The following is a 27,723-nucleotide window of genomic DNA, read 5'->3' on the forward strand; positions in this document are numbered from 1 at the left end:
AGAGGATAAGTGCTGCAGCCCACAGACATCTCTGTACTTATTGCAGTCCACATCTCTATTGATTGCCTGCCTAAGGAGCAGAAGTAATCCATTTTAAATACACTTTCTTGGAGAGGCTGAATGCACTGCACAATGCTCTCTCCTGACTGTAATTGCATTGGCAAGAGGTCAGGGGCTGGCTGGGGGAGCAGCAGCCCATTGTTCAAGGCTGCTGCTGTGGGCTGCCATCCAGGAGAGCCAAGTGATCTCCCTGCTGGGCAGTTTGGAGCTGCAGGATCAGGAGAGTGCTCACAGCTCCCCCATTCCAGCTGCACTGGGAGTGCCTTTATGGGCTGCTTTTGGGAGGAGCTGGAGCTGGTCTGACTGAAGCAATTAATGGGAGGGAGAAGAATGGCATTCGAAAAGCCTTTTAAAATTGATAGCTCTCTTTGGTTGCCACTTTGAAAAGCATCAAACACTTTCCTGGAGTGTGTGATCCACTGGGGGCTGAAACCTGAAGTCTCTGAGCACTTCCCAAACCAGAGGACAGGTGAGAAATAGATAAATTTCTGCAGGACTTGCATGTCAGGTATTCCTGAAAGCCTTTATTTCACTCTTTCCTAACCCTGATTCAATCCACTTAAACACAGCTGTATTTCAGATGCTCACTGTCCATGTACTGCATTGAGTTTACAAATAATCTGCAGAAAAAGCTAGATTCATTTGAAGATCTTATTCTGTAAATGGCATTCCAATTATTTGTACAAACACACAGATGGGATTTCTGCTGTCTTCTTCAGGCCACTTCCTCCAGAGACCTCCCCATTAAATCTCTGTAGTTCTACAGTAGAGATTCCTTCTGCTGGCACAAGAGCACAGATTTCTATGATTTGCTTTTGAAAGAGCAATTTGAAACAGCCTTTGTCATCAGGGCTGTGATCCTGCCAGTCTCTAAACTGTAGTTGCTTTGCAGTAAATGTTATTGCCCAGCAAGGAGAGTTTTGCAGTGATAAGTTTGTTATTTAGGCAGTTAGTTCTTGTTTAAAGGGCTCTTTCACAGAAAAAAGGTGTTGTTGGTGCAGTTGCAGCCAGAACTGCACTGCTGATACACTTCTGTGAACCAATTGTAATTTCTCTCTCCTCTTTGGGCTGCAGTGCCCTGAGCTGTGGTTTTCTTCAGAGCTAATGGGAGAGCATCCCTGTCCTTTTCAGCTCCTTGGGAATAATGGAGAGTAACCCAGGCTGGGCCACCTGGGCTGGCTGAAGGGCTGGCACAGCCAGCATTTGCCCCCAGCATGGAGAATGGAGCTGGCACTGGGGAGCACCTTGCACCCAGCTGTCTGAAGAAAGCACCTGATTCATTGCAAAATGGAGATCAGGCCCAGCTGCACAGCTCCCTCCCTGAGGAATCTCCTCTTGGGGATGAACTTTGCAGCAGCTGCACAGATGTGCCAGGAGGTGGGCCCAGAACTCAGAGCCATGTCCAGTATGGCCAGCATTGAAATAAATACCTGGCCTGCTTCTCATTGCTTACACTACTGAATAGATTTATGTAACATCTTCCATTAGAAGAAGGTGAAGTGCTTCACAGACTCTTCATATTCAGCACCACCTGATCCAGAAAGCTGCATAAATTCAGGGAGCCTGGGAGACAACTCATCTTTGCACAGGAGTTCAGACAAAGGACATGTTTGATGCTGCAGTGGAACAAACTCCCCTCCTGGTGTTGCCCGAGGAGCTCCAGCACCTTCCCAGCACTGAGAACTTTATTTCAAGGGCCCCACAAGCTCAGAATTGAGAGCCAGTCAATTTAGCAGTGACCCACTTATCTGTGCTGTGAGGGGGTGAGATGACATTCCTGAGATGTTAATTTAGGATTGGAGTGGGCCTGGGCCCATCAAAATGTCTGCTCAGTCCAGTCAATTAAGCATTGAAATGTCATGAGCTTATGAAATTGCTTCTCCTCTCAATTCTATCCACTCTTTCTCCCTTTGTGACTCACCTGTCATTTTGGAATAGGCTGCATTTTCCCTGTAATTCTCATCTAATCAGCCTTATAGCCTCTTTCTCTTCACTTTGGCTTCTTGAGTTTGTTTCTACCTGTTGTGCTTTATTTTGTGTCCTGGGATGGAGTTTAGCAGTGCAGTAAATCAGGCTTTTGCATTCCTACTTTTGGGACAGCTAAACGTGCATGGTGCAAAGCAAATATCTGGTGCTGAGTTCTTTTTATCCAGATTTGTTCTTTTGGTGTGCAACTGGCACTTTTATATTGCCACAGGTAGTTGTGTCCTCCTGTGGTTGGTATGGAGCCAACTCATCCCAGTGTTGTGCTTAAGCTGAGCCAGCACACGTGTGAGCAAAGAGAGTTTGTATTTCTGGGGGAGCCACAAGTGGGGAGATGTAAGACTGACCTGTGTTCAAAACATCACTGCTATTTTCCTTGCTCAGGTTTCTTGCGCAGGAGTTGGATTTTCACTGGTTGCCTTTCCATAGGGACAATCATGCAGCTGCACTGTGATCCCACCTCTTGAGCCAAGTATAAATAATCTTGGTCTTGCTTCTGTGTATTCTGAGCTGTTTAGTCTGACAAGATTTAGCAAATTCACAGCAGGACTGTGAGGAAAATGCTGTATCAGCAGTGTCCCCTCTGCTCGTGTCACACCTGCAGATCTGGCAGTTTCTGTCATCTGGTCCTGCTCAGGTGGACAGGACCAAAGCAGCTGTAGGCAAACCCAGATAGTTATATCAGCTTTGTGCATCTGAAAATGGCCAGCTTGAGATAAAAGCACTTTTACCCTGAGATGCAGCTTGCTACACATTAATAGCACATTGCTTCAAACTCAGACTGAAGAGAAATTAAACCTTGAGAGCTTTTCAAGTGAGCAGGAGATGAGAAGGAATACCTGACTATCACATCAGCTTTCTTTGTCTGCCCTTTACCAAAGAGAGAGAGAGTAACTCACCCCCTACAATTGAATTGAACTCCTAAATATTTGGGCTTACAGGACTGGTTCTCCCTTGCCAGCTCCACCAGGGCTGGCAGAACTGCAGACATTGTCAGGAGCCCTTGGCAGGTGGGCTGGTGGAGGTGTGCTTAGCATAAGTGCCCAGCTCAGGTTGGTATCATTCCCCCTTCCCTTTCCTTGGCTGTGAGGTGACCTCCAGAGCCAGCTCCCAGCCCACCCAGGACATCCCACTATGGGAAATAAGAAGGGTAAGATGATTTCCAGAAAGCTGGAAGAGCAGGCCTCAGAAACAGAGCAGAGAAACTTAGAATCAGCTGCAGCTGCATAGTCTGAAGATAGAAAAGTTACAATAGCACAGCAAGCAAGGACAGGAAACAATAATTTGAGTTTTTGGTTTGGCTAAGATAGACCTTAAGACTGCAGGAAAATATGCTTAGCAAGATAGTAGAAGGTTTTAAGCTTAATAATGAAGTATTGTGTGTGGTTAGAGAGCATACAAGCATTGTGTGAAGCAGGTGTGTGTGTGCTTTTAGTAATTAGTTAAAACAACTGTCTGTGAGCTTTAGCAATGTGCTGTTGGCTAGAAAGTTTTTAAAATGCTCTGTAACAATGAAATCTCTGACTGCTGCTGGCAGGACGTGAGCTGTTGCCATCTTCCAATTGTCTCAGCCCTGTAATGAGGCTGAGGCTGCAATAAAGCTCAAGAAATGAACCCCAGCAGTCCTGTCCTGTGAAAGGGAAAAAAAACCCACAAGCCAACACAAATGGTGCCCCAAATATGTGAGGATTCATTTAGAAGGTGTGAGGGAGTCCCCAGCTCAGGCTGGTGTCATCTCCCTTCCCTACCCCTGGCTGTGGGGTGACCTCCTATTGTATTTGTAGGGACCCCATGGCAGGGAGGAATGATGGATGTGACTCCATGTTCTCAGAAGGCTCATTTATTACTTTATGATACTATATTATATTAAAGAATACTGTACTAAAGAATACAGAAAGGATACTTACTGAATGCTCAAAATATAATAATGAAAACTCCTGACTCTTTCCAGAGTCCTGACACAGCTTGGCCCTGACTGGGCAAAGAGTGAAAACAACTCCCAGCAGAATCCAATGGAACAATCAACCTGTGGGTAAACAATCTCCAAACACATTCCACATGGGCACAACACAGGAGAAGCAAATGAGATAAGAATTGTTTCCCTTTTCTCTAAGGCCTCCAGCTTCCCAGGACAAAGATCCTGGGTGAAGGAATTTTTTCAAAGAATGTGAATGCCACGAGCTCCAGTGCCAGCCCAGGGCATCCCAGCTCTGCAGGGCAGTGTCCGTGTTTCTGAGCAGTGTCCGTGTTTCTGTCCCACAGCTCTCCCTGGAGGAGCAGCTGCCTGCCTCAGTGTGCTTTCTCCTGACAACAAAGGGCACAGTGTTTTCCTTGGAAATGTATTCTTAGCCCAAAGCAAAATGACACCTTTTCCATGGGGTGGGCAGGGGAAAAGATGATCATCTGAGGCTTTCTGCAGTGACTCACATTGTTGAGCAAGCCTTGAAGTATTAGGATGGTAAGAGAGCATTCTCCAAGGCTGCAGATTAATGTCCATGAGAACTGAGCTGAGCTTGAAACTTTCTTCCTTCATGTTGCTGAAGAATGATTTTGATGAATCTGCCATGTGTGTTGGCTTTGGTGGGTGGAAGTTATTATTAAAAAAAAAAAACAGGCTGCTCTTAATTCCTGGGTGAGATAAGATCAACATGCCCTCCATTTAGAGAAGCAATTATATTTAGTGTAGAAAACAAATGAAAAATAAGTATTTATAGGGGGTTTGCTGTGAGCTGGTATTGCTGAGGATCTTGGGGCAGGTGAAGGTCTTTATACTTAATTTTTAAATTTGATTTGTTCCTGCAGAATGATGTCTTGTGTCATGCAAGAGAGAAGACATATGTTAAACTTTAGTTAGTGATTCAACACACTCGAGTTCATCTCTAGCAATTATAACAAAAGGATTTTGCATTTAATGACTTACATACCTGTTTGAATTCTGTCCTGAGTAATGAATGTTTTTTTGTTTTTTTTTTTTCTGGAGACGAAATCCAGGCACCTGAGGGAAAGAATTTTCAGGCAGGACTTACAGGTCAGATGTGGGCATTCCATGCACAGATTTTTGAAATAAATCTAGAAGTATCCTCAGCAGGGAGGTGGGACTCCAAAAAGTCCAGGAAAGTGAAGGAAGTTAATTTACAGCATCTGGAATGGCCTGTGCTCACACCTCTCACACTCTGACCTGTGCAGATGGAGGCTCTGCTCAAGAGCTTCCCCCAGAAACTGGGAGGCAAATTACAGCAGTTGCAGGAGGTAACACTGGCCATGATAAAGAGAACAGCAAATCATGGCCACAACTTCAGGGCAGATCTCAAAGCTGTGATTTGCCAGAAAAAAATTCATTTTCCTTTTATAAAAATTCCTTTTTTTCTTCTATTTCCTCCAAAGCCCAGCTTTGGTGATACTTCTACAGCACTGGGAATCCTAATACTTTATGAATTTAATTTGATGTTGTCTCCACTGAAGTTCAACCCTTGGAAAGATCAGGAAGCTGTCCCAGATCACTGTCTTCTCTTGTGCCGTGGAATTTTTGACACAAAGTCTCCTTTCCACTATCCCACTTCCTTTTTATTGCCAGCACATTTTCTAATTTTTCAGGTCTGATATTTTTCTTGTAAAAGACCAAACCTAACTGTACCAGAAATGACCATTCCAAAGCTGTCACAGTGCCAGAGAATTTATAAACACTCCTTAATAAAATTGCAGAAGATGTTTTTTCATAGCTCTTAATGAATAACTTTTAGTCTGTTCAACTCATAAAAAGTTCTCCTGGTATTCTCTCATGTCTTTTGTTGGGTGGGGATGCCACCAACTATATGTTTTTTATCAAACTTCTGTATCATATTAAAAGATTAAAGATTCATATAGGGTTTTTTTTTTCCCCTGCCATGTTCAAAAATGTCTTCAGATAGTGCTTCTCTGCATAATATATGTTTAGACAGTATTGCTGCAGTGAATACTGTAGAATTCCCTTTTATTTAGAATAATTTCCTTCCACTTGGATAATCCCATTGAAAATATATACTATTTATTTGTGTGTGTATATGAATAAAATAATATTTCATATCTTTTATATATATATATATTTATATATATATATATATATATATATATATATATATATATATATTCTTTTGTACTTCTGCCACCCACATTTAAAGCTTGTTGATAGGGTATCAGGAAAATCAAACATGTTTCCACTGGGCATTCCCAAGAGGATTTACATTTCTGCAGACCATGGGCCCTGCTGAGGATATTGTAGTTGCCAACCAGCCCTACAGGGGTTGGTTTTGGCTTTTAGGCATCACACGTGGGAGGCAGCCCCAAGAAGGTTGTTTGACAGAGGTGGAGCAAACTGCAATGATCCACAGGCAGTTATTTCTGCCCTCTTTCAGGGCAGAAAAGAAAAGAAAACCAGCTGTGGCATTGCTGAGCAGCAGTGAAAGGTGTTGGTGATTACACATTTTTCTAGTTCTTGAGAGTGTGAGGTTAGGATGAACAAAATAGAATCTTGCAAAAGTGATACTAAATAATAGCACAAAATTGGAATAATGGAAATGAATGAATAGAATAAACAGTGAAATGTCCTAAAGCTTTTGCCTCTAGGTTTGAAAAAATGCTTGAAATTAGAGACAGTAAAATAAGACCAAAGAGAAATGGTTAGGAATTTGGTTGTGTAACTCTTTCAATGAAGGATGTTTTTGCACACCTCACCATTCATCTCTGCCATCATTAACTAGAAACAGGAGGCTAAAGCCTTGCTACAGCTCACCTGTTTTGATTTTCACAAGAGAAATCCTGTATTTTCATTTTGGCCAAAAGAAACCTGCAACATTTTCATATTGTTTCAGTGCTGATAGGTACAAGTTAATCTATTAAAGATTATAATTTTATTTGGGCCTGATATATTCTGATGCCAGCAGAATTCCCTCATCAGCTGGTAGCAGGGTATGATTCTTGTGTGACTCACAATTGTTCAGCCTATGAGATTTGTCTTTTCTTCTAGTGTTTTTAATTTGATGTCAAAAAACATTGATGTCAAAAACCATTATTCTTTTAAAGACTTACAATTCTGATGGCCAAAAGGCAAAAATATTGATTTTCACTTGTCAGGAGGGTGTGTTTGCTGCAGGTAGCAGTGCTTCTAAAGAATAAATTCAGTTGCTTTATGCCAAAGAGCTCCTGTGTCTTCTTTAACAGCCCTTCACGTTGACTGCATGAAATACTGTTTATGCCAAACATTCTCCCACATATTTTCAAAGCTTTTGCTGCTGTTTGCCTTGAAGTCTTTCACCTAAAATCAGTTTAGGGTTCCATTTGATGCTTTTTTGCATAGACATGCACTTTGATAGAATCCCAGAGGTGTAATGGACCTTAGAGCCCATCCGGTTCCACCCTTGCCCTGGGCAGGGGCACCTTACCCTATCCCAGGCTGCTCCAAACATGTTTTGGTGTTTTCTGCTCCAAGGCTGGCCTTGGGCACTTCCAGAGATGGGGCAGCCACAGCTTCCCTGGGCACCCTATCCACAGAGCATGGGAGGCAGCCTGTGTGGGGACAGGTACCTGTGAGCTCCTCAGGCTGTGGAGGGATAATCAAATCTGGCCCATGGCACTGAGTAATCTGGTTATTTTAATCACTACATGTGACTCTCTGCATTATCATCTGCAGTATGGGATAATATGATCTCTTTGGTATTCAGCAATGACTTTTTAAAAATTATCATATATATTATACAGAACTAATATATTAAGAGATACCTTAAAGGCAATTGTCAAGTGTGTGATTTCATCTCTAAGTTCTAATAATGGTGGTTAATGTCATAAATGCCTTTTAATAAAATTATAGGCTTGTAACCCTGCCCAACTATCCTATGTGTGTTATATAATTAATCAGACCAAGCTTTGGTGTTGATCTCAGTGTCACTAAGCATGGTGCAAATTTCCATATGCTGGTGGATGGTTAGTGTCCCATCAGAATAAGAATAAGGTTAAGGCCAGGCAGTTTGAGTATATGTTACCTTATCTTTAAAGGCAGCTGGATGGGCTTGTTAACAGAATATACTTCTAACAGAATATATATGCTCATAAAAAAGGGCCATTGATCTAATGCCTTATTATAATCCTACAGGCAATATTTTAAGGGAGTGAAAAGGTGAGGGAGTTGCAGCACTTGGAATAAAGAATTGTTTTCCTTCTAATCCTCTAAGGATAGTGAAAATTTGTGACCAACTAAGAAACCATTTGAAGATGGACAAGGATCTTTGTCTTGAATTAAAGACGCTTGTCTGGAATGTGACAGAGCTGGGATTGTTTCCCAGTGTACTCTAATTTCTGGGGTCTCTGGCTAAATTGATTATTTTTTATGATCATCACATTTCCTGTCTGAAGAACAAGGACCATAATATTTCTTTTCTTTGTCTCACATTTCCAGATTTTAAGCTTGCTGAAGCAAAAGAGCTATCTATTTATTATTTTGTTGGGTTTTTTCTCTTTGGTAATTGAATCTTACAGAATCATTCATACTGGACTAACTCAAGGTCATCTTATTCTGCCTACTGCTCAGAGCAAGAACAATGTTGAACTTCTCCCCTCTAGGCCATTTTCTCATTGTAAATATTCATAATTGAATCAGCCATTTTGCATGTCACCAGTGAAAGTTAGTTCTCCAAAACCATGTGAAACTAATTAGCATTATTGTACTGTTCTTCTTCCTTCAGGGAATGATGTACCTGGAAGAGAGGAGACTTGTCCACAGGGACCTGGCAGCCAGGAATGTCCTGGTGAAATCACCAAACCACGTGAAAATCACTGACTTTGGCTTGGCCAGGCTCCTGGAAGGGGATGAGAAGGAGTACAATGCTGATGGGGGCAAGGTGAGCACTGAACATGTCTGCAGGTAAATCTGCCATGCTGTGACAAAGCTCCTGCAGGTCCTCCTTAGGTCAGTGTGTCCCTGTGGGACTGTGTGACAGAGTCTGTCAGTGGCTGAGCAAAGCCCTGCCCTGCAGAAGAACTCTTTTGTGAAAGCACACATAAAAGCTGCTAGTTTTTTGCACAGTGAGCTTCTCCAGGCACTGAAATATAATTGCACTAGCAGTTTTCACACTCAGAATTGGGGTTTTTTTTCACATGCTCCAGTTTGTGTCTTGTTTTGAGTACTTTGGTTCAATGAGTGGTGGATGTTCTGGGGCATTCCTGCCCAGCCTCTTTCTCTGGCCAGTATGCACCTCAATAATGTGCAGTCCTACTTTCCTAGACAAGTAATTTTTATGAAAACAAAAGGGAAGGCCACAGAACATGAGAATTTAGCCCTTCTATCACATTGGAAGAGCCTTTGTAGTCATGTCTTGTGTCCACTTCTCCAATACCATGCTGAATGCCAGGCCACTAAAATAATAATAATAATTTTCAAACCAGATCTTTTTCCCTATTACTTTCCAGCAAACCACACCATGGCCATGTAGTGCCTTACCTCATTTCTGCCAATTTCAGATTAATGCATGATAAAATTCAGGAGGCAGTAAGTAGGTGGTGCTTCTGACTGCTCCCTAAACATCTTGAAATTCCCCATTTCAGTCTGTCACAGAATCCCAGAGGATTTGCTTCACCTGTCATTCCTTTTCCTGGATGTTCAGTTTGCTTTCTGTCTCCTTAGTCTCTGTGGTTTTTTGTGCTCACTCATGCCCTTGGCTGGGACAAGCAGCTGTTCCAGCGTGTGCTGTTCTCTGGGATGAGCTGCTGCCTTCTTTGTGTGCCTGCTGCCCTGGGATCACCTGGCCAGGGCAGTCAGGGAGGTGAAGAGCTTGAGAGGAGTCACCAGTGCTTTCCCGTTTCCCCATGGGAAGATACCTCCTGGCAGGGAAGGTGGGGTTTTGGCAGCTTCCCCTGGCTCCCTCATTTCTGTAATCCTCCTCTTGGTAGCCCCTCAGGCTCTTCCCTCCATCTGACAGTGAATGACAGAAAAAGAGTTGATCCTTGCAAACCAGCTGTTCCCTGGCAGCTGTGTCTTGGACTTGTTACCCTGCTGAGAGCTCTGGAGCAGGACTTAGGGGAGATGTATCACTTCCCAGGTCCAGAAAAGCATCCTGTGAAATCAGTATTGAGAGCATGCCAAGGGAGGTTCAGACTGGACAATCAAGGGGTTGTCAACAGAGGTGGTGCAGTTTCCGTCCTTGAAGGATCTCAAGTCCAGACTGGACAAATCTCTGAGTAACTTGGCCGAATTTCCTAGGCCTGAACCTGCTGAGAACCTGAGGTGGGACTAGAGGCCTCCTGAATCACTTCCAACCTGAGTTATCCCATCGTGAACAAGGCATCTTTGCTCCTTCAGCACCGGTTCACATCTGGGATACAATGGGAATGAAAGCAGTGCACTTCTGCAGAGTGCAGTGGGGGAGGATGAACTGTCTTTGCAAGAGTTAAGGCAGCCTTTATTACAAGGTGCTATTTTTGCCTTAACTCTATAGGTTATGTTCGTTAGTGAGCTTCATGGAAGGTAGTTTCATAAGGGTTTGAATGAAGACACATCCTCTGCTCTTACACCCACCATCTGTTCAGATTTTGCCTGCAGTTACTCATCCCTTTGGTTTATTCCAGTACCTCTTCCATAGTTCCACACTGGAGGCAACCCATAGGAGTCCCTGCCAGGTAAAAATCTCCTAAATGTTTGTCCTTCAGAAATTCATGGACTGCAAGGCTGTGACGCCTTGTAAAGGCTAACTTAAAACAAAGACTAGATGGAATTAAAGAATAAAGTAGGGATTTATTAAAAGGCCTCAAGGGATGCACCTTGGGCAGCACAAGAGCCCAGCCAGCGCTGCACCTGAGATGAACCAAAATGGTCACAAAATGGACAACTGGTCACAGGGTCTCTCACTTTTGTAAATTCTGGTCCATTTGCATATTGGAGTTAATTGTCCATGAAGTCATGAAGTCCTATCCTTGTTTTTCTCTCTTCAATTCACCATTGTTTATGCTCTCGGGCCTGAGATTTGGATCAGTTGTCCTTGGTCCCCAGCTAGAGAAGGAATTGTTTTGTCTCCCTACCCTATGAAGGGAGCTCACCACCCCTTAATATGAAACTCAGAACTACACACTAAAGCAGCACAGAATCTGAAAAATATAAAAGCTAAAACCTGAGGCATCAGCTGTGCCTGCTGGACCCAGCTCAGGAATGGGAAACACCATGAATCCCATTTTAACAGGAACTCAAGAGGATGGGCTGGAATGCAGGAATGAGGTTTGGTTTACCTGCGCACCCTTCTCTGTCAGAAAAGATGATTCACTGACACTGGAATGAACGTGGGGCTCCTGACTTAGTTTGGGGAGCAGCTTCTCCCACTGCTGTGCTGATACAGAGAGCTGGGATGGCTCCTGGGATGGTTTCTAACAAATATTGGGAGTTAACAATAAAGCACTGCAAATTCTCTTCATTGCCTGTTTACCATCATAATAATAATGACGATGGGGATGCTGAACTGTTTTGGGCCCTGCATTGTAACCTGGCCTCATCAGAGAGCAGTTGAAAGAGCAGTGTTGCTATCTCAGATTGCAGAGATTGCAAACTGTTAAGGAATAAAAGCTCCTGCATTCCACCTTCTCTGCTGCACTTCAGATCTAAGGGAATTATATGCAATTTCTGCACTGGTCCCTCTTTACAAAGGTTTGATGAAACCACAGGTTGTTCCATTACTTCTGAATCAGTAAATATCACAAGTTCTGCAGGTAACTGGTTTATCTTTCCCACCTCCATGTTTTGTGAGGCACAACCCCATTCTAGGGGGCAGGAACAGCCATTTCCTCTTTTTTTTTTCAATCTCAGATTGAAGGAGACAGGGAGAAAAAGTTGTTGTATTCACACAGGATCTGTTTGTATTGTTTTAATAATGTATTTCTAAGGTTACATTTCTCTTGTCCTTCCCTAGATGCCAATTAAGTGGATGGCTCTGGAGTGCATACACTACAGGAAATTTACCCATCAGAGTGATGTGTGGAGCTATGGTAAATCTGCACGTGATTAGTTTCAAAAGTTGTGTCTTTTAAAAGCATTAAACCCAGTTGTGTTAGTATGTTAAAGATACCTTTTTTCTCAAAGGAGTTAATTCCAGAGGCATTTGCTCCTCAGGTTTTGAGGTTTTTTTCCTTTAAATGTGTAACTCTAAGCAGCAATTGTTACTGTCTCCTGTGTTACTGCCCTGCTCAATGAAATATATTATCATGATGTTCCCCACTGGGGTGAGTGCCTCCAGCTCTGGTCTGGTAGCAGTTTGGCTGATTATTATGACAGAAGAAGACCTCTTTCAGCTTAGCCATGGATTCATAAAAATACAGCTGCAGGTCACAATTTTCAGCAGTCTTTGAAAAGCTCAACTCTAAAAGCCATGAATGTCAAAAAACATTTTCAGGCTTATGGGACTTTCTCTACCTAGAGTCAGATAAAAGGGAATTTGTCATAATACAGAGCAAATATGGCAAGAGAAAGAAGAGGAAGAGACAAGCTCTCCAAACTAACTAGAACAAGCATCTGTTTAATTTCACAGCTAACTTGGGAATTGGTGAGCTACACATACAGAGAAAAAGTCATATTTGAGAAATGAGGTGTTCCTTCAGTGTTGCTAATGGTTATTCAGATGAGCTGTTTGCCACATCTGCTGAGGTCTCTGCCTATTTATCTGGTACAGCTATTACTAATAAAATCACGTATACCTTTGTAAATGAAAATTTGCAGCAATATCTGGGGCTATGGAGTCCTATTTGCATTTCCTGTTGCCATATTATTCTGAGCCAAAAGGGTGTGCAGCTCTATTCATTACTCACTTTTACCTGTGGGTAGCAGCAAAAGACACTGTTTGCTGTGGCTGGGTAGCTGCCCTCTTCTAGTCAGCTGAAAAGAGTCTGGGAGAGTTCAACTGATCTTGTGAAGCTGCTCTTTCTCTTCGAATTCTGCATACCCTGGATCACTCAGGAAAAAATATGCCTTCATTTATGAACTTCATTTTAAATGCAGGAAATCCAGAACATCTTGTAATCAGAAAGACAAAGACCATAAACGATTGACAGTAGTTAACAATATTAACAATAGTTATTTAATATCAGCAAAGAGAAGAATGAGAGTGAAATAAATGTGGTTTACTCATGTGGTAATTTTGCCCATCACTTTTCACATTAGCATGACAGTTGTGAAAATATGGTACTGATCTATGGCATGCTTAAAATGACCTTTGCAATTCAAATAAAAGTTAAACAAAACAGTGTGAGAGCAGCATTTTCAATATTTAAGATTCTGTTCAGGCACAAATTCTTTTACTTATGATATATGATCTTTATTTCCAGCTCTGAAGCCAAAACAAATCCTATGGCTTCTCAAAAAGAGAACCTTGGGTTTGCAGTACAGCACTACGATAAACTCACATCCATGAGGTGATTTAAGGGAAGAAATGATAGCAGTGGCTGTGAATGTCTTCCAAGGCAAAGCCAATGACCTGATGTTACTCAGTGCTGTACTTTTGTGGGAAATTGATGCTCTAATTTAGGGAACATCTGTGCTTTTCCCCCTTAAAATAATAGAGTGCATCAGGCACTCATTTCCCTTTTTGATAAAATAGTGTGATGTATTCTTTTGTTATTGCACCCATTTACTTTACCACCCTTCATTTGTCTCAGACCTTTCTCATGTGCCTCAGGTCTATCATGCCATTTCTTATACGAATAAAAATGGGGGAAATTTCTTTTGAAGATTACCACAAAGTGCTGTTTCACCATTTCCCAGAGTTTTTAAGTGGCAGACTGTCATGGTTTAAGCCCAGATGGCAACTAGGCACAAGGAGCCACTTGTTCTGTCTCCCCAGTCCAAACTTCAGTTTTCCAGGCACTGATGAAGAGATTGCAGTCCAGAAATGGGCCAGGCTACTCTGCTGTGAGGGAATCTGAGCAGTGTGACTGCAACCACTGACACTCTTTCTTCTGCCTAGGAGTGACCATCTGGGAGCTGATGACCTTTGGTGGGAAGCCATACGATGGAATCCCAACTCGAGAGATCCCCGACCTGCTGGAGAAGGGAGAGCGTCTGCCCCAGCCCCCAATCTGCACTATTGATGTCTATATGGTGATGGTGAAGTGTAAGGAATTGTCACTTCTGATACCCCTGTGCTGGCTGCAAGAGGGACCCTGATTTAGAACATTTGCATAGGTAGAGCTGGGAAAAAGGGCAAGCTGCTGCCAAACAAAAGCTTCCCAAGATGCTGTAAATGCCATTTAAACACTGTCTGCTCATCTTTTGCAGTTTTGCAATTGTTAGCTATGAAGGGCCCAGTTAGCTCAGCCTCTTATCGTCACCGTCATATTTCTATCTGAAGAATCTCTTTGCCCAGGATTTTCTCCTGGGAAGCTGAGCCTTAGAGAAAAATGAAAACAACAATTATCTGATTTGTTTCTGCTGTGTTTTGCTGTTTTAGAATGTGTTTGGACATAGTTTACTAACAGGTGGTCGTTTCATTGGTTTCATGTGAATTGTTTTTACTTAATGACCAATCATGGCCAAGCTGTGTCAAGGCTCTGGAAGGAGTCACAAGTTTTCATAATTATATTTTAGCTTTCTGTCTATATCCTTTTTGCACTTTTTAGTACAGTTTGGTTTAGGATGTTCACCTGGTGAAGTGTAAGGTATTGTCACTTTGGCTACCTCTGTGCTGGCTGCAGGAGGGACCCTGGTTTAGAACATTTGCATAGGTAGTCTCTGGCAGAGCTGGGAAACAGAGCAAGCTGCTGCTACTGCCAAACAAAAGCTTCCCAAGATACTGTAAATTCCATTTAAACACTGTCTGCACATCTTCTGCAGTTTTGCAATTGTTATCTATGAAGGACCCAGTTAGCTCAGCCTCTTATTACTGTCAGATGTTATCTCATATTCTTGAAGACAAAATTGTCTGATTTTTATTGTAAACCCTTGTCATTTCCATGACAATTGATTCTGATGTAAAAAAGATAGGATTAAAAATAATTATGGCACATGGATACCCAGCCAGAGAAGGCTGTGAGGAGAAACCCCGTTTCCAAATATTGAGGAAAGAAATCACGAAGGTTTTATTGTTAGTAGCAAGAATGATGATTGAAATAGTAATAATAAAAAGTAAAATTAATAGAAGAAATGCTACAGAGAGGATTATTTTTTATCATTTGCAGTCCAGTACAAAAAATTATGAATATTTTACTCTAGTAAAAAGGGAAAAAAAGTCTGCACATGGTTTCTTCCAAGTTTTTTATATCCAAGATACCCCCTCTAATGACAGTATCCTCCAAGGTTATGCTTCTAATTTAAAAAGAATTAGAAATATCTCTCTGATATTTCTGGCTTAATTTAAGTGAGATTAACATACAGACATCTCATCCATCATATATACTCCTTTCCCTTTTGCTTTGTACACAAAAGCCCTGCAAAAAAAAAAAAAAAGGAAAGGACAACTAGAAGTAAATTAAGTATCTTCTGAAAACACTTGTACTGTGCATGGAGGTGTGGAAATTAAATTGTGCAAGAGCTTTGTTGGGTGCAAAAATGTCCCATGTGGTGAGATACATCCTTAATAAAAGTCAGGGCTGATATCCAGGTGTGCAAGGTGGAGAAAATTGCAAGGTGGTGTTGCTGTCTCTGGGACAGAAGGAGCCCAGCAAATAAAGGAAAATTCCATGTAGTAAGGAACAACCTGGTCTGACCAAAACTAAGTGATTCCCCTTTTATGAATCATAGAATTCCAACTTTCCATTCTTCTGGGCTCCTTATTGCAACTTTTCTTTGGGCCAGAGCTATCAAGCAGTTCAAACTTCTGCATTTTAAAAAAACAGAATGATTTCCACCCTTAACACTTAATTGTTTTCTTTCTCATCTTTCATCCAGGCTGGATGATTGATGCTGACAGTCGGCCAAAATTCAAGGAGCTGGCTGCTGAATTCTCCAGAATGGCTCGAGACCCTCAGAGATACCTGGTGATTCAGGTGAGCAACGCTGCAGCATCACAGGGGTGGGAAAAACAATTCTTTCTGCAGCACCCAACTCTTAGGGGCATTGGCTTTGAATGTTTTGAAGTGTTGTTCCCCACCCCTCCTATTTGAGCCTAAACAGCTGAGATATTTCACAAAATATGTCAGAACTTGGGTTAGAAACTGATCTTGTATGGGAAAAAGAGAGTAGAAAGAATAAAAGCTCAATCACAAGAATGCCAAAACCATGGTTTTGCTTGATTCATGCAGTTACTCCCTTCTTGTCATCATATTCCCAGTAAAAAAAAAAAAAAAAAAAAAAAAACAGACAACAAAACAAAGCCACAAATTATGTGGATATACTGCTTTTGAACAAACAAAGCAGCATGTGTGGTCACTGCAGCCTGGCTGCCAGGGCATTAGGAAGGCTGAAATTCTCTCTTTGGGAAGTGAATCAATCTTTTGATGTTTTTCCTCTCTCAATGCAATCTGTTCAGGGAGATGATCGTATGAAGCTCCCAAGCCCAAATGACAGCAAGTTCTTCCAAAATCTTCTTGATGAGGAAGACCTGGAAGATATGATGGATGCTGAAGAGTATCTTGTTCCTCAAGCCTTCAACATTCCTCCTCCCATCTACACCTCCAGGACAAGAATTGATTCCAACAGGGTAAGAGCAAGCTCTGACAGAAAATATTGGTTATTATAAAAGCACAGGTGGAGATTTAAGTACACCAGTCAAACAGAGGCCAGCACTGCCTTGGGAATTACAGGCTCCCTTTGTAAGGAGAGTGGCTATAAAAATGTTGTCACTGGGCTCCCTGTTCATTGTGCCTCAGTGAATTCTAAATTAATAGCCCAGCCTTGAGTGAACAAAGGCTCAGCTTGAGCTGCCTGTCCTGAAAGCACAGCTGAGGCTGCTGAAGTCAAGCAGGGCTGCATCTGCACTGTGATGTGGCCAGGAAGTGCACAGCCCTGGTGCTGCCATCCTGTTCTCTTGGCAGGGCTGCCACTGGAGGAACTGAGGGCAGCTGGAATATGCAGATAATGGAGCTTTTGTGAATGGAGGCAGATTTCCAAGCCAGCCCCTTTTCCTGTTTGCATGTGATGCTTTCATAGCCCCCTTTCCCAAATGTGTGTTTGTGCTGAGCACATGGCAGATGCTGGCAGGCTGAGCTGGGCACCCTCCCTGTCAGGGGAGGAAATGCTCTTCACTGCACATGGGGGCTTCAGAGAGTGTTCAGGGGAATTCAACTCACAGAACTCCAGCCAGCTGAGGGGTAGGGGTACAATCTGAGCTCTTTCCCCAGACTTCATTTCCTGGTACTGAACATTGCTGCCTTTCTGGGGCATTTCCAGTGGGATAAGTTCCTTTCTGGAGGTGTCCTTCTCTACCCCCTAACTCCTGACAGCTGCAGAGCAGTCTGTGCCCTGCTGTGGGAGCTCTGGCGTGTTGAATCCTGTCCTGCATGTCTGTGCCCTGCTGCTGGTGAGGAGCTAAGTCAAATATCTGCAATCTGTTTTCCCTCCTCTGCCTGTTCCTGTGCTTGGCTCCAGCCTTTCAACATTTCACTTGCTATTCCTTCTCACATAACCAAGAGCTGGTGAAATGCATTACTCATGTGAGGGCACTCACACAGGCATCAGGTGTGTTGTAACCAGGCACTTCTTTTCTCTCCAGTCTCCTTTTGGTCCAGAGTCACAGTTTAAATACTAAGTATAGTCCTTCTGAAATGCTGCTGGCTTTTTCTCATGGTTTAGACACCTTTTGGACATTTATCCTTAGCTGAGGTGGTTCCAAATTCACACCCAGATGTGAGCTGAGTACAGCATGTGAGACAGCGAAGTGGTGAGTCAGAGCCAAGTGTATAACCTGAGCCAGTGTCCATGCTCTGGCCATACCTGCAGGAAGCTCCTTACCCTCTCCTGAGGGAATCAGGGCTTTCTGGGAGTAAGGATGACAAAGTCTGACCCTAATAGCCAGTTTGGAAGGAAATTGTTGCAAAGAGATATCTGGATTCATGTAGCATTTCTCCTGCGTCACTGAATGACAGTGAAGTAGGGATGATGAACAATTTAGCAATAAATGAGAAACTTTCTATTTATGGCTACAAGAGTAAATTGATGGTGATCTGAAATAAGTCAGGTTTACTACTATTTGTCTCTGGAGAGATTGTTTCCTTTCCTGCCAGCTTCTGAGGAAAGAAGGGAAGGGCAGCAGTTACCTTGGAAGGCACTCAGGGTCACAGGATGTAAATCACTGGAGCCTGCTTTGCCCCAGCGGAGCTGCTGCCACTTACAGCACCACAGGCTGAGAGGGCAGGGTCTGACACAGTGCCTTTGTTATAGTCATCCCACTCCCATGTTTGCTGGAAACACTGGGACACATTTAAAGGAGAAAGAAAAATGGACTTGCTTTCTCAACAGCTCCCTTTGCCCTCTGTTTTGGTACCAGCCCAATTGAGGAGCCCACTAGAGCTGAGGGGATTCCAGTGAAAATCCTAGAGTTCATATTCTGAAAGCTTTTTTATTTACAACATGTTATTTGGGCAGCCAGCATGGTCACTGGGATATTCCTGGGATGAAAACACAGGCATTTATTTCAAATATTATCATTAGTGGTGGTGGTGGTGTTATCACATGAAAATTTAAATAACTTTCACAAAGCCTTTTCCCAGCTTCAAAGCACATCATTTCAGCTGCTTGCACACGTGATCTTGAACTCAGCAGAGCTGCAGAAAGAGACCCCAGGCCTCATTTTTGCCATACAGAGAGACTCCATCACATTCTTGACGTGACATCTCCTTTCCTCAGCTCACAATTTCTCATCTTGGTTTGAAACTGTGATCTTGTACTACTAAAGACAGTGGGAGCTTTGCTTTGCAATTCAATTTAATGACAGTAGCAAGACTGTATCCTCTTTTCAGTAACTTGCTGGGAGTTTTTCTCTGGCATTGTACAACAATCTAACATTTAAACAAAGCTAGAATTACCTTTTGCCAAAAGTCTGCAGTTTGTGAGTCAAATTGTCTGACCCAGATCAGACAGAGAGGTCAGAGAGGGCTGAGCTGGAAGCCCTGCACTCCTGGTTTCCTCTGCAGAGGTGTTTTCTGGAGGTAATACCTGTGTGCAGAAAGCCACATACATTTCTGCTGCCTTTGTGAAGAAAGCAGTTTCTCAGTACAATCACTATTCTTTTAGTGAAGATTGATTTAAACACAAGACAATCACCCTTTTAAGGTAATAGTGCATCTGCTGTGCATAGCCCAGTACAGATGGATGTCAGCTACAGGAGTCACATGGAAGTGAAATGCTGTCAGAGCTCTTTATCTGCACTTGTCTGATTCTGTCTGAGTGTTTCCTTTGGTTAGTCTCTGATTTATGCTTGTGCATATTGATATTGTACAAACTCATTATGGTGCTGCTGCAGCCATGGACACCAAATGAAAGGATACAGCTTAGGTAGCTTGTGTTCAGTGTCTGGCAAATTGCATTTATTTGAGATTGTGAGGCAGCTTGCTGAAGGAAAGCACACAGACAAGAGCTGCACGATCTCCATGTCATTTTCAGGGACTAAGAAGCATGGAAAATACTGTATTTCCCACCTTAGCTGCTCCAGTGCAGGTTTAGTGGCCAAGGAGTCCATGAGGGCACCGTGCTCCTTCTCTGTGCTGGCAGTGCTGGTTGAATGTTCAGCAGTACAGCTCCTTGGGGACACAGGTGGGCAGGAGGAAAGCAAAGAGATCACAAACATAGGTTTGAAGTCAAGGAATATCATCATTACTGCTAGTAATGAAGGGATAGGGCTAAGAATCATGTATTGCTCAGAAAAACATCAGTCTCAGAGGCTGTGAGATTTTAAAGGAGCAAGCAGCCAGCCATAGCTCAAAGTAGGCACAAGTTCTTTGTTACAAGACAATATAGAACTTTCTAATCTAATGAACAGTTGCCACAAGGTGTATTTTGCTTTTCTAACCTACCACCTTTACTTATTCCTACTGCACTGTGGGTACTTTTGTCTAATAGGCTTTTGTCACACACACATATGCTTCAATTATAACTTCTGAACTCTTAGAAGTTAGTTTCTTGTACTTACAGTACTCTCTAAGAACTATCAGTACAAGAAAATTCTAACAGAGTTCTTAGAACTCTCTTCTACTCTGTACAGTCACACCTCTGCATTATAAATCCTTCACTGTTTTATCAATACAGTTTCTTACTTAAGTTATATTCTTACTTACAACTATAGAAACATAAGTTTGGTTTTTCTAATTAATGTCTGTGTAGCTTATTTTTACATCAATCTAAGCCCCTTCCAAGGCTGCAGATTAAACTCCTCAGTGTCTGTAGATGTTTCTGTTTTTCTGATTCCCACAAAGGAAGAACAGGAGTGTTCACTTTCTCAGGAAAGCCCTGAAGTTTCCCTATGTTGGTCTCAGGTCTAAATCATTGCAGCTTCTTGGTGGGAGAGGCACTGCAGTGCTGCAGCCCCTGGATAGAAGACTGGAAAGAGGGAAGGCTTCTGGGAAGTTGCCAGCTCCCCAGGAAGTCTCACATCCTTCCTCCTCCAGGGGTTACACAGATTTTTGAAGCTGCAAGGCTCAGACACAGTTCCAGCATTTCCATCACATCCATGGCTGGCATGTCCTTGGGACTTACCTGTGCTGCTGGCACAGGTTCTGACCCTGGCCTCTCATGTGAAGTCCAGCTTTTAAATAAAAATTAGCATCCTAAGTTAAATTGAATTCTTTCATTGGATCTGAAATTCTTCCGCTGCAATTTTGTCTCTTTTCCAGTTTTTATTTTCCACTGTCCAGAGATACTCCAGAAAAATAGAGTTTTAGAAGCTCAGTGCTTCTGAGAGAGAAGCTGAATCCTCAGCAGTGTTTCCATGAGCACAGGACCCCAGCTAGTGCTCGAGTGTCCTGCATTCCCATCCATTAGATGATTCATTCAGGTATTTGTAACGAGTGCTGTCCTCTGTGTGCAGAGATAATGCTAATACAGCAAGCACTCTGTGTGCCCCACGATGCTTTTTGCTCTAAATCCTTGGCTCATTCTTGATGAAAACTGTCTGTACTGTTTATTGATGCTGTCCCTGTAATTTTATTCCATGCTCTGTACATCATGGAAGCACCAATTGCCAACCCTGCAATTAAATATCAAGCCATTTTTATTTTTCAGAGATATCTAATCCGTATGTCCATGGAGACTGTCCTGCTTGGCTAAAGCAGACTGTGGGACACTGGGAGCCAATTTTCAGCTCTCTGAGCAGGACCTGGTGTGGCCTTAGGTGTGGCAGTGCAGCATCCTTGTCCCTTGGCAAAGCCAGGAGAGATTTGTGGTTTGACCATGATTCCTCTTGTGTCCAGGATTTAGCAGCACCTGCTCCTCCCCCTTGTTTTTCCTGTAAGAAAAGGAAATTAGGTGTTCCTGCCCAAATAACTTCTTCAGGTGTGTCCTGGCCACATGGCACTGATGGCAGTAAAATTGCTTCATCTTGAAGTTAATCCAAAATGTATGTGAAGAGACCTCCAGGCTGTGTGGGAATGTCACTGTCATATTTTCTGGAAAAATCCCTTCTCCAGGATTTCTTCTCCTGGGAAGCTGAGAAGCCTCAGAGAAAAATGAAAACAACAATTATCTGATTGCTTCTCCTGTGTTTTGCTGCTTTGGAATGTGGTTGGAGATTGTTTATCCAACATGTGAATTGTTTTTATTTACTGACCAATCACAGCCAGCTGTGTCAGGACTCTGGAAGAGGTCACGAGTTTTTCATTATCGTTCTTGTTAAATCTTCTGTCTGTATCCTTTCTCTATTCTTTAGTATAGTTTTAGTATAGCATTCTATAATATAAGTACATAAAATAATAAATTAGCCTTTTAAGAACATGGAATCAGATTCTCAATTCCTCCTTTGTCTTGGGCAAATACCGCATGGGGCAATTAAAAGCATCTTGTCCAACCTTCTGGCATAGCATAGACAAGAGTCTCTTGTCTCCTAATTTCTGCATGAAGTGCAAAAATTCTATTTGAGGTGGACTTTGTCTTTTAGAAAGGTTGTCTTGATTGTGTCAGGTAGGGTGGAAAATACATCATAGTTTCACTGGGCAATTAATGCTGACTCTTTAGCAGGGTTTGGATCCTGTTCCTGCCTGCCATGCACAATTTTTGTTGCTAGATCTAAGGAGCTGCCAGCTATCAGAAATCTCTGGCTCTCATGGTGTGATTCTTGGGGTTACCTGTGCAGGGCCAGGAGCTGCACTCAATGATCCTTGGAGATCCCTTCCAGTTCAGGATATTCTGTGATTCTGATTCTTCTATTTAAAAGGCTAAACAGGATATTACCATTTGTATTTGTTTGCTGTTCAATGATGACAACACAGATGTCCTTTTTTGGCTTGTTTGTGGTGTTTGCCACCTTTCTGCTTCTTCAGGATCTTCCCAAAAAATAATATGACCAAATCTCCACCTAAATTTGGTACCTCTTATGGCAGTCTGTCAGGTTGTGGTCTTCTTTAGTTATTTCTATCCCTTTTCTTTAATTGCTGCTCCTTAAAAGGTGATCAAACACTTCCTGCAAATCTTAGTAGTCATTTATTTTGCCTCTGTCACTTCCTTATGCAAGTGTGGGAATAAAATCTCCAGTGCCAGAACAGATGGTCTGGTAAATGAACTAGACATTGATTCAAAGCATTTCACAGTGTTTCAGATGATTACACTGAGTAACTCTAGATCAGCTCTCTTGCTTCTTTAGAACTGCATGATTACTTGGAGAAGTTTGTATGAAGCCCTTCTGCATGTCTTTTGCTAAACACTCCATTTTGTGTATTTCCCTGGGAGAGTCTCAGCAATTTACTGCCTTCAGACCTTTAGGGTAATTCTGAAAGGCCACCAAGCCCCCTTTCAAGAGCTCCAATTCCCATTTTCTGCTTTCCTAAGTTTTAGTGACATTCTGTTCTGCTCTGGCTTTTGCATTAAGCACTTCTCCAGAGCTATTAGTGTTTAGTTGGTGTCTGGCACACCACCGCAAGTATTTTTCCTTTTTTCTTCTGGAAAATTCTTCTGTTTGTAGTCTTTGTTGAAAGTGTGGATAGCACCAGGCCAACCTTGTCCATGGAAAGCAGGAGGTGAACCCAGACTAATTCTAATTTCATTGCTCAGGGTGAAGAGGTACTGAGAATAAGCATGCAAAAATACACTATTAAAATATATTACATGAAAAATTATTTTGGTCTTAATATTTTACATTGAAAAGGAAAGCTTCTTACAAAATATGTGTATCTAGAACAGATATTTAATTACCTTTTATTTAAATATTGCTTTTTAAAATGTGCTGGTCTTGCTAGAGGAGAAAGGCAGAAAAAATTCCTATGGAGGACTCAAATGGAATAGATAATTCCTGGGTCTTCAGAGAGAATACTTTGTAAGTGCTTTATTGCCATTAGTTTCTTGCTTTGCAGCCAGGCTGGCTGAAATCAGTGAGATCTCTCAAGGGGTAAACTCTTCTCAGCCTGAACTGATCATCAGGACCAACTGGTCAAATTAACTCCTGATTTTGCAGGGAAATGCCTTAAAACAGGACTTTTTTTTTAATGCATTAGCTGTTTTCTGTCACAGTCAGGCTGCTGTGTTCTAGAGTCAGGGAAGAGGATAAAGAGTTAAAAGGCATAAAGAGTTAGAGACTTTCCTAAAGAACTGGATGGTATTTTGGCTTCTACAAATTGTAAGATGGATTAAAAACAAAACCACCACTCACAGTACCTTCTGCAGGCCCAGTGGAACTGGTGGCAGAGGCTGGAGCTGTAAATTCTTCCATCTTTGATGTGTGACATGTAAATTCATTGAGCTTTAATATAAACTGGTTTAAAATCAGGCAGCATCTGCTTAATCCCTGAATAGCTGCTGGCTGTGTTAACAGTAAAGAGAGCTCACAGCTGATCCATTTTCTTTTCTATCCTGAAAAGAAAAAGTCAATAGATACAAAAAGAGTAAGTAATAAATATTTTTACACTGCACTGATGAGGCATTCTTAGAAAACAGCAAGCTAAACAACTCTGCATAATTCAGTAGATGGAAAAGTGGACTGAGAGTCAGGAAATAATTATGAGAGCCGGGAGAAAATTTTTTCTTTTGTGACAAGATGTGAAGCAGAAATTGTTAGTGGAAAATATCCATTTGTGAGGAACACTATTTGTGGTTTTCTTAAAATAGTAAAAGCACCTGAAAAATACCAGGGGGCCTGATTTGCAAGTGCACCAAGCAGAGCTGCAGGGAGTTACAGCTTAACAACTTAAACAGCAGTCTGGTCCCCAAGGTGGAGAGGGCTCAGTGTCCCAGGGCACCGGGACTCCAGGGATAATGCTTTGGGAGGACTCCCAGGTGGCAGGAGGACTAGAGAGCACCTGTAAAATAAATACTAAATACTGTACTCTCTAAACATAGATGCAATGGAGCTAAATGCCAGCACAGCCTAAAAACCCCCTTTGTTAGCCAGAGTAAAGAGTCTGCCTTTCTTGTTGAATGCTGCGGGAGGGGAGGGGAAAATAATTTTCAAAGCTATAAAAAGACTCTCCAAAAGATGCAGTTGGGAGAAGTGGGAGGAGGCACAGATGAAGTGTAGATTTAGAATGTTGAAAAATGATTATTTTATCCAAATCAGCTGGATGGTTAGTTCTTTTAGATTATTATTGCCACCAGAACCTCAGCCCTGCTCTAAATCAACTCAGCATTTCATCAAGAAGCCTATTCTTTGCTTTAAGAGACCAAGAGTGCACAATTATGGGTTTCTTTTCCCCCTTGCATAATAAAATTGGGAGATTATCATCAAGTTTCTATTCAGATTTTAGGAAGGCTTTTTTATTTTATTTTTAAAACTCATCTTTGTCTGTAAAAGCTCCCTGTTCAGGCCAGCATGTGGCAATGATTACTGCTGTAAAGGCTTCGATGGAGATGTGCTCTATTTCATTCTCAATGAGGGTTGATGGCATTTTGAGAGGCTCAGAATATCCTTTGATTACTGTATAAAAAAGGCTGGGGAAGATGGCAGTGCAGCATGCACTAGGAGGGGGCTGCTGCTGCTCCCAGCATCGCTCATCAACTTTCTTTTGTGCCTTTCTTCTTTTTTTATTTTTTGTCTTCCATGTCACAATCAAAAAATCATGGGTGTGTTGTGGTTTTGGTCTTATTCTCCATCCTTTCCCTGTTTTGGGATTTGAAGCTTGAGGTTTGTACAGAAAAGAAGATGCTGCTGGTCCTGTGTTTTGGACAGAGCAAGAGCGGTGCTGACCCCTCTGTCCCACAGGGAATTGTTGGAACAGGTGGGAAATGGCATCTCATCCCTCTCAAATCGTGGGGAATTGGCTCAGTGCTAAAAGGTGCCATTACTGTAAAGTGTCTGGAGAGTGTATTAAAGAAGAGAGTGACGGAAAGCTAGTCATGGGTGACAGGAAGGATGGGGGTGTCAAGGAGATTGGAAGGAAAGAGAGGCAATGCCAGCTGTCTCTGCTCTCTGTTTGACACTCAGATGCATTAACACAGAGTGAAAGGCAAAGGGAATCCTTGCATCTCCATTCCTGTGTCATGCTTAGATCAAAGTTCAAATTGTGACAACTGAAATCCATTTGCCAGCCCCTCTGAAGGTAGGGTGGAGGATGGATGCAGGTTTCTGAGCTCCACAGAACAGCTGGGTTTCCAAGCCTTTGGTTCCAGCAGCAGAATGCTTTTATTTCCGGCCTGGACATCAGGCTCAAAGAGAGGAGGCTACAGAAAAGCATTTCCCCTACCTTTTCCTGTCAGGGTAGCTGGATACTGAGTTTTGTGTCCAATCTGGGCATCTCTTCAAAGATTATTTTCATTAGTGGGGTTGTCATCTTTGACTTCTCTACTTGGTGAAGTGTTAGACTGAAATATATGGTTGTTATCTGGGATTTTCCAGCAACAGCACAGGAAATTCTCTGTGCTGTGTATGGGTATGTTGTTTCCCATGCCAAGATTTGTTTGTGATGTATGCCATTTACTGTTCACAGTCCAGACTAAATTAATCCTAGAAGGCAGTTTGGGTGTCCCAATCCATATGGACTGTTCTAAAAGAGTTAAGTATGAAAACAGGCAGTTTTGAGAGAAGATGGTGCAAGAGAAAGGTGGTGACGAGTTATCTGAAGCTAAGAATTTGGTCAGAACTGAGCTGAACCAGGGGTCAGTAAAACACCCAAACTGACTCTGGACAGATTCAGGGATGTCTTAAACTCCCCATTCTGCCAGGACATGGGCTGGCATATCTCAGCCTATGGTTGCCTGCAAATCCTACCTGTCCTCTGGCAAACAGCAACCAGAAAAAACCTAGATGTAGAAAAAGACTGAATCTTTGCTTCTTCTCTTTATTTTTCCCTCACTGATCTAAGCTGGATGTTTTGTGTCTCAATGGTGGAAGCAGCTGTTGTTGGGGATTGGAGCAAACTGATGCTTCTATACTTGTGGTCAACATTTAAGTTAAGCATGTGACACATTCTGAGAAAAGAGGCTGGGATGTCATCATTTCCCATAAAGATTGCCCCATCCTCAACTTTATGGCCAGGGAATGCCAGACTTGTGTCAGGTGCTGTGAGCTGTAGGGATGGGCATGCTTGAACCTTAACAGCCCAGTGTCAAACCCTTTCTATTTATATTTCTATTTATATATGGCCTTTCTCTGAGCAGGGGCTGGGACCAGAAACCCCCAGAGGTCTGCAAAGCCTTCCAGCAATTACTGCACAAACAGCATTCCATTTCTATTGAACATTGCACAGTGATCTCATGCTGTGTGCTTTTCCCTTTGGTTTTCATCTCAGAAATATTTGCTGTCTGGAGCAGGGCAGAGAAATCTGCAAATTCTGTGGAAGTAGGACTGCAGCCAAACAGAGGTGGCTGTTCTCCTGGAATGATCTTTCCTATTTGAATTTCAGTTTGGATCACTTGTAAAATACCAGGTTGCTCCCTTGGAATTTGCTTGGGGGCTGGCAGGACATTGTGCATTGTGTGCTCTGCCTGCAGCCCCATCAGATCATCCCAAATATTCTTCAGATCCTCTCCCATAAATCAGAAATTGTGGTGCTTGCAGCAAGGCCTCTTATCTTGGGAAGCTTTGCTTTGGTGACTGGAGCCTGGATACTCCCTTGGTTTGAAAATGGGGCGGGAGTTTCTAGGGGAAGGAGGAGAGGGAGTTGTTTCTCACACAGCCCAGGACTGATGAGTGGCACAAAGTGTTGCCAGTTTTTGCTCAAAGCAGATAATTACTGAGTTGCCTGAGGCCTGGAGCACAGGATTGCCCCTGAACAGCATCCCAGTGGCAAGGCTGGAGTGTTTTACTCCTGTTTGGTGCTTTTTTGTGAAGGAGAGGAGGAGGGAGCTGGGTTATGCACTTTGAGCAGTATCAGAGTGGGCTCAAACGTGTGTGTTCATTCATGCTGGCAAAGCCTTGCCTTCAGCAGAGAGAAATCTTTCAGTCCTTTAGTTTAGCAGGCTGCTTGAGAGCAAGGAACAGCAGTGATTGCACAACCCTGTCAACAGTTCTGTGGCTGGCCAGGAAAACCAGCTTGCAGCAGCAAGGGGGCTGGACCCAACAAAGCTTTGATTTCATTGCAGTTTAAGATGCAGCCAGAAAATATTATGTTCCTGCTATAAAGGAGGAGATATTTACCTTCAGGAGATTTTTAGAAGCAAGGAATTGGAAAATG

The 27,723-nt window shown here is 42.5% G+C and overlaps 1 protein-coding gene across 2 annotated transcripts in view; it reads left to right on the forward strand.

The window, feature by feature from the left end:
* ERBB4 (erb-b2 receptor tyrosine kinase 4) overlaps window positions 1-27,723 on the forward strand; it is a 579,112-nt gene that overhangs the window by 538,063 nt on the left and 13,326 nt on the right. For both annotated transcript variants that reach the window (XM_074548046.1, XM_074548047.1), the window contains exons 21-25: window positions 8,757-8,912; window positions 11,964-12,039; window positions 14,010-14,156; window positions 15,929-16,026; window positions 16,509-16,679. In XM_074548046.1, coding sequence (XP_074404147.1) covers window positions 8,757-8,912; window positions 11,964-12,039; window positions 14,010-14,156; window positions 15,929-16,026; window positions 16,509-16,679 — 648 coding nt within the window. The remainder of the gene's footprint in view (window positions 1-8,756; window positions 8,913-11,963; window positions 12,040-14,009; window positions 14,157-15,928; window positions 16,027-16,508; window positions 16,680-27,723) is intronic.

The sequence above is a fragment of the Zonotrichia albicollis genome, chromosome 10 (assembly GCF_047830755.1).
Source record: "Zonotrichia albicollis isolate bZonAlb1 chromosome 10, bZonAlb1.hap1, whole genome shotgun sequence".
NCBI classification, from domain to species: domain Eukaryota; kingdom Metazoa; phylum Chordata; class Aves; order Passeriformes; family Passerellidae; genus Zonotrichia; species Zonotrichia albicollis.